The following is a 6,953-nucleotide window of genomic DNA, read 5'->3' on the forward strand; positions in this document are numbered from 1 at the left end:
GCTCCCTAGAGAACCTCCATACTGCCTTACCAAACCCACCAACTCCTGCATTCTTTCCCCTGGAGAAAACTAATGAGCTGTCCTTATTCCAAAGGCAACGCCACCATCAGTGTCCCAGTGGCCATTGGATCCCATCCCGCCTCCTTGTCCTGTGTACATGTGCGTGTGTTTGAGACAGGGTCTCACTATGTAGCTTTGGCTGGCCTGGGACTTGTATGTAGAACAGGTTGACGTCAAACTCACAGGAATCCACTGCCACGGATGGAGGGATTTAAGGGCATGCTACACCATACCCAGATTTTTTTTAAAAAAAAAAGATTTATTTATTTTATGTATGTCGTACACTGTAGCTGTCTTCAGACACACCAGAAGAGGGCATCGGATCCCATTACAGATGGTTGTGAGCCACCATGTGGTTGCTGGGAATTGAACTCAGGACCTCTGGAAGAGCAGTCAGTGCTCTTAACTGCTGAGTTATCTCTCCAGGCCCCAGATCATTTTTTTTAAAAGACCTATTTTAACTCTGTGTGTGTGTGTGTGTGTGTGTGTGTGTGTGTGTGTGTGTGTGTGTGTGTGGTATCCAAAGAGGCCAGAAAATGATAGATACCCTGGAGCTGGAGTTTCAGGTGGTTGTGAACTGGGAGCTGGGAACTGAGCCTGGGTCCTCTGCAAAAGCAGCCAGTGCTCCTAACAGCTGAGTCATTTCTCCAGTTCCCCTCGCTCCAGTTTTTGTTCCACTTTCTGTGAGCAGGCATTCCCTCTAAAGCAAGGACAAACATTTTTGTATTTTATTATTTTTAGGGAAGAAACACAGTTTCACAAGAAACAATGATTTTTCTCAAACAATAGAAAAAAGAGATCTTTTTGAAAAAATCCACTGTCCTAGATGAAAAGTCTACCCAGCAAGCACTGGGCCATTTTGAGAGTAGAAACCAGTGAGGTGGAAGTTACCCATAGGAAAGTCAGTGCAGAGGTCTCCACAAGTCCTGATCAGTTCTGTAAGGCTCCAGTGGGCCAGCCCGGCGAACAGTGGGAATGAGCTCACAGACAAAGGCAGTCCCTCTGACTGGGATGCAGGCTGGCTCACTCCCCGGGGGGCTGCATCTGCTTACAGAACTCATCAAACTGCTGCTGCTCCAGCTCCGTCATGACTCTGTTGAGAGCATAGATCTGAATAGAGAAAGGTACATTAGCAATGGAAGCAGCAGCATGGACACCTGACTCGGGCAGGATGGCAGCTTCCATCCAGGGCTGAGGAGAGCAGCAATGAGGCACGGGGCTTGGTCTTTATGCATGGCACCTGACAGCTGGGAGGGAAGCACAGAATCAGTTCTGGGAACTGCAAGTGTGTCAATGTGGAGCATCCACTGGGGAGCTGAGGAGCTGAAAAGAGACAAGACTGTCTGGGCCTCAAAGCCACTCCAGGGAGTCTGCGTGTCACCTGCCGGCTCTAGAGAGCAGCAGACACTGGTATGCGGGGTCAGCCTGACTGTGCTTCGAGGCCAGTTGGGAGTGGGGTGGGGGGATTTTCAGCTACTTAGGGGGCATTTGCACACGTCCAGGGAGGAGGCAGTAGGAACATGACCTGGCGCAGGCCATGTACTAGGGAGAAAGCCTTGAAAACACTCTGACCCCCGTACATGTCCCACGACACACACACAAATGTAGTAAGGAAAAATGTCCAGGAATAGAGAACCAGTCACAGAATACAGTGTCCACCACCAATTTAAGAAACAGAACTTGGGGGGTTGGGGATTTAGCTCAGTGGTTAGAGTGCTTGCCTAGGAAGCGCAAGGCCCTGGGTTCGGTCCCCAGCTCCGAAAAAAAAAACCAAAAAAAAAAAAAAAAGAAACAGAACTTGGGGCCAGAGAAATGGCTCAATGGTTAAGAGCACCTGTTGCTCTTGCAAAAGATCTGGGATTTGGTCCCAGCACCCACCTGATGGCTCACAACCGTCTTTAACTTCAGGTCCCGGGAATCCTATGCCCTCTTCTGGCTTCCATGAGCACCAGGCACTCACATGTTGCACAGACATGCATACAGGCAAAACACTCATAACAATAAAGCTATCTGGGGAGCCCTTGGGAAGCATGGGTAGGTGGACCTCTGTGGGTTTGAGGCCAGTTTGGTCTACATAGTTCCAGAATAGCCGGTGATGCAACAAAAATAAAACAAAAATCTTGAGAGGCAAAAGAAGGGTAGAACTTGGAGCCAGAGAGAAATGTCTCAGCAGTCAAGAGTGCTGCTGCTCTCACAACGGGACTGGGGTTCAGTCCTAGCTCCCCTGCTCCAGGGGCACACACACTAATACACATGAATAATCATTAAAAAAGAATCAAGAAAAAGAAGGCTGGACAGTGACTCACACCTCCAGTCACAGTACTCAGGAGGCAGAGGCAGCCAGATCTCTGAGTTCAAGGCCAGCTTGGTCTACATAAAGTATTCTAGGCCAGTCAGGGTTATAGAGAGAGATCCTGTCTCAAAACAAAGGCAAATGAACCTGAGGCCAGACCTAGTGGCACATGACTAACAATCCAGAAATATGCAATGAAGTGACTTTTTTGTCATGCTATGAAATACTACTCAGAGTACACACTACAGAGGTAGTGAGTTCACACAGAACAGTAATGGGATGATCTGCATTAAATCAAAGTAGTCGTGTGAACACACACATCACCAGAAGTAGTACTGGGGCTTCCAAGTTCCTGATCTATTTCCTTCTCCCCCACTCCTTTCCTTCCTTCCCTCATTTTCTTTTTTGAAACAAGGCCTCACTACCTTACTCAGGCTGGTCTTGAATTCATGTACTCATCCATCTACCTTAGTCTCCCAATGCTAGGACTACAGGTATGTGCCACTGGGCTTGGCTTCAAGTTGATTCAGGCTGAGTGGTAGATATGAAGGTGTTTATTTTTCTTTACCATACATTATTACATTAATACTCTCTACTTTAAGAGCATAAACGTCTCTGCCTTGTACGTTTGATGCCTGCCTGCCTTTGTGATTTTATGTTACTTTCTGTCCTGGGACTGACAGGGAGATTAAGTAGCATTCCCAGTCTAAGAAGCATAACAGTAGAAGAGAGGGGACAGTATGCAGGCAAGAAAAGGTTTAAGACGTCCAGGGTCTCTGAGGCAGGGAGTGACACTTTGGGTCTGCAAGTCTTAGGGTCACAGCAGTGCTATGATAAGTGTGGCTAAGCTACTTCAGCTCCAAATGAGCTTCCTATCCCATGCATGCCTCTCCCTCTCCTTCACAGCTAACTTTCTGGAAAGATGCTATCTTTATGCCCTCCTTCCTGAGGAAATGCTGGCACAGTCCTGTGGAAGATTACTTCCCATTCCAGGAAACACAGACAAAATAGCAAGACAGCTGTGGAGGAAGCAAATGGCAGACTGCAGTGGGGGTATGGCTCAGTGGTAGAGCACAGGGACATACAGGCTCTGGGTTCAAGCCCCAACACCACAGAAACAAAACAAAGGGGCCACAAAGTAAGAAGCACTGCTCAGACGCAGGCCTGCCCTCGGGAACAGCTGCACTCTGGTCACAGCACTTATTCCAGAAGGATTCCCAAAGGGTAAGGGGACATAGTAACACCTGCCTTGAGATTTGCTCACACATGTACAGGCCCGCCTCAGGCTGACACAAGGACCTATAGGTGCCAGCTGCTGCCAGCATGGACATACAGTCTGACACCCAGCAAACACAACCAGCTGGTCCTTCTAAGTCCACATGGTAAAAGCACACTGGCTGCTTGGATGCATGGTGACTCCAGGTCATGGTTACTGCTAGTTATCAAATGCCTGCAGTGTGCCAGGCACTGTGGTAAGTACTTTACCTATGTAATTTCTATTTCAGTTCCTTCTAATACTGTGAGGTAGATCCTACCACCCTCATTTTACCAAAGAGGCATGGAGGAAGTGATGTTCACAAGCATCCTTTCCCACATGCCATGGGAAGAATGCATGGGAACCAGACAAGTAGATGCTCGGAAGGACGGGAACAATGCTCTCCACACCTAGCTTTCAGTGGGCACAGAACAGTTTGGGGGCGGGGGCTGTTTCTTACAGTGCCCCTGGAACTGCCTGCTAAGCATAAAGCAATTAAGATGGACAGCTTAGGTCTAAGTTAAGAAACGGCATGTTTGTTCACAGAACGGAAGACTTCTGGAATTACTACGGTTATTGGAATGCATGCTCCGCGAAGGCAGAACTGTTCTCTGTCTTGGCAAATCATGTGTCTCAAGTCCATAAACTTCTGCCTACCCATAGCAGCAGCTGGATAGTTATTTAATTTTTTTTTTCCGGAGCTGGGGACTGAACCCAGGGCCTTGCGCTTGCTAGGCAAGCGCTCTACCACTGAGCTAAATCCCCAACCCCTGGATAGTTATTTAATAAATGGATCCAATAAACGAAGTCTGACAATATCAACTGTCAGTCTCACACTGTCAACAGGACAAGTTTGAGGAATCCTCTGGAAGCCATTTGGCAAGGGCTCGGAGAATTGATTGGCACCTGGTAATTCCTCTAGTCCAATACCTGACAGAAATCCTAGCACAGGGGCCAAGGAAGCATCTAAAAAGTTTTTTCCCCACCATGAATGTTTGTAAAAGCAAAACTAAGTAATTACAACACCCATCACAGGAGGAATGGGTAAGTACCCTAAATGAGGTGGTCTGGGGGCTGGAGAGAGGGCTCGGTGACTAAGAGCCTCGCTGCTCTTCCCGAGGACCCAGTTCCACACTCGCGTCTGTGCCAGGTGGTTTCTAACCACCTGTAACTCCAGCTCCAGGGCATCCGATGTGCTTGTGTAACCTCCTCGGGCACCTGAACTCATGTCCACACATCCACCACACACAATGAAAACCACATCTTTTAAAGAGAGGTTTCTAGTGTAGACTCTATAAAGAACAAAGAAAACAGGTTCTTAAGAGTACCATGACTATCTCTAAAATGCCAGGCAGACAAAACATACACCATGTACAGGTAAGGTATCCATCTATTTGAATGAAAATGTGTTCAACAAAAGGACTTAGCCACAGAACAGGAGAAAAGGTGTAAGGCAAGAAACGGTCAAAGGAGACGCCACATGTATATGTGACTTTATCTTAAGAAAATTCTAGGAAAATTTGACACTACTGCCACCACTGCCAGTCTGAGAAGCTGAATACCAGGTGCTTCTCCAAAACACACGCAACAAAGAGGCAGAAAAGACCAGCAAGCTTTTTTCCTATTGCTAAATATTAAAATACTCGTGTCTGGATGTGGTTCGTTAGCAATGTAAACATTTTAAAGCTTTTTATTGTAAAACGATTCTAAGTGTTGAGAGAACAAAGAAGCACACTGGTGGGCTCAAAGCTTGGGCCTTTACATGGTTCCGAGCAGACACGTAAAAACCTGCTGTTGCTGCTGCTGGTCCTGGTGGTGGTGGTGTGTGTGCCACAGCAAGTGTGGAGGTCAGTTTTATGGAGACTTCTGTTCTTTCAACTATATATGGATTCTGAGGGACAGACTCAGGTTATCAGGCTTCTCCGGTAAGGACTTTTACCATCTCGCCCACCAACTAGCTACTTTGTGCATCAAATGCACATATGTACCGGGTCGCAGGTCACACTGGCACTTCGTGCCTTCTTCATTCATTTGTTCACATTCTCCTCCCACCCTGACCCCTCTCTCACCATGCATTTTTTGTTTTCATGCATTCCTCACATCTCTAACACAAAAGCTCTGTGCTAGGAGTCAACTGGCAACCTGGTACAGGTTGGGATTCTGACACTAACTTGGTGTGTGACTCTGGGCTTCCACCTCACCATTTGGGACCTGGATGGACTCTCTACCTCTGGAGGGACCAATGCCTACGGACAAGTAGGGACCCCTAGTAAGTTTTCTCTGTTGTTTTTTCTTCCAGCACCTTCTCTAGCTGACGCAGATATACAGAGCTCCCTCCTTAGTCTCACCTCTGCTCTTTGTCTTTGCTTCAGCTCCTGCTGGGCAGATTTCTGTTTAGCCTTCTCCACTCTGAAGGCAGGTTCTTTAACTTTGGATTTTTCTTTCCGGGCAGGTGGATCCATGGTTTGGCTTCCGAATGCTTCTTGATCAGCTCTGACCTGATGGTATAAAAAGAGAACCGCTTGCTAGTCTTTCTCCCAACTCCCTAGCGTGGCAGGTGAGGCAGGGTGCCCTGGAGTCCCACTGCCAGCACCTTGCTGTGCGGTCCTAGTCGAGTCTCCTCACTTCTGAGTCTCAGTTTCCTGCACAATGGGACAGCAGTCATTTTCTGGTATTTCCCTACCAACCCCGGGAGAGCAGCAGATGAAAAGGCCCGAGAAAGCAGCTACAAGCCGGGGGCTTACGGTAGGGCCGGGTCTCAGAGGCCGAGGGGCAAGCCACTCGGTCCGCGGCAGCCCCCTCAGCCAGCCCCGCCCGCCCGCCCGCCCGGCCCCTCCGCGGCAAGATGGCGGCTCGGGGGTCCGCGCGTTTCCTTACCCGGCCTCAGGCTCCCGAACTCCGCCACGTCGCAGACAAGCCCCCACGCGGAGTTTACCCTAGCCTCCCCCTTCCGCGGGACCGCAGCGCCCAGCCCGCTGCCCTTGGACTGGGCGGGCCGCGCCGGGAGGGCGGGGCCGCGGCCTGAGGTGTCCCTCCCGCAGAAGCCACTGCGCAGGCGTAGCGAGCACACCTGGGCGTGGCCGGACCGGGAGGGGCGGGATCGGAGGCGGGTAGGGCGGGACCTATGGTTGGAGGGCGGATCCGGGAGCAGGAGGGGCGGAACCTGGGGCAGGGACATTCTTACAAGTAACCAAAGCTTTTCCTGGCTTCTAGTTTCTGGGACAACTGTGAGGCTCTGAAAGGCAAAATCTGATTCCTGTGGTTGAAATTGGCTAGCACTGGAATTCTGAGCATCAGGTTCTAAATCAAGAAAGTCAGGATCGCTGATTGCTTCCTTATTGTTTT

At 49.3% G+C, this 6,953-nt stretch overlaps 1 protein-coding gene across 2 annotated transcripts; it reads right to left on the reverse strand.

Annotated features, from left to right (window-relative positions):
* Positions 1-765: 765 nt before the first annotated feature.
* On the reverse strand, positions 766-6,636 carry Svbp (small vasohibin binding protein). Of its 2 annotated transcripts, none has more exons than XM_032899170.1 (3): positions 6,486-6,636; positions 5,957-6,106; positions 766-1,170 (listed from the first exon to the last, which is right to left on the reverse strand). In XM_032899170.1, the coding sequence occupies exons 2-3, from the start codon at positions 6,068-6,070 to the stop codon at positions 1,084-1,086; spliced, it is 201 nt and encodes a 66-aa protein (XP_032755061.1). In that variant the 5' UTR covers positions 6,071-6,106; positions 6,486-6,636; the 3' UTR covers positions 766-1,083. The 2 variants fall into 2 exon arrangements, with proteins under 2 accessions (XP_032755061.1, XP_032755066.1); XM_032899175.1 differs by lacking the exon at positions 6,486-6,636 and adding an exon at positions 6,202-6,347.
* Positions 6,637-6,953: the final 317 nt, after the last annotated feature.

The sequence above is a fragment of the Rattus rattus genome, chromosome 1 (genome assembly GCF_011064425.1).
Source record: "Rattus rattus isolate New Zealand chromosome 1, Rrattus_CSIRO_v1, whole genome shotgun sequence".
In the NCBI taxonomy this organism is placed as follows: domain Eukaryota; kingdom Metazoa; phylum Chordata; class Mammalia; order Rodentia; family Muridae; genus Rattus; species Rattus rattus.

Bases quoted from the DNA above. Each gene is read 5' to 3' on its own strand.
- Svbp (XM_032899175.1), bottom strand. From the start codon at position 6,273: ATGACTGCTGTCCCATTGTGCAGGAAACTGAGACTCAGAAGTGAGGAG. The intron at 6,107-6,201 runs GTGCTGGCAGTG...TTATACCATCAG, and splicing joins GACTAGGACCGCACAGCAAG to GTCAGAGCTGATCAAGAAGC. The intron at 1,171-5,956 runs GTGAGACTAAGG...TTCTCTATTCAG, and splicing joins AGCAAAGACAAAGAGCAGAG to ATCTATGCTCTCAACAGAGT.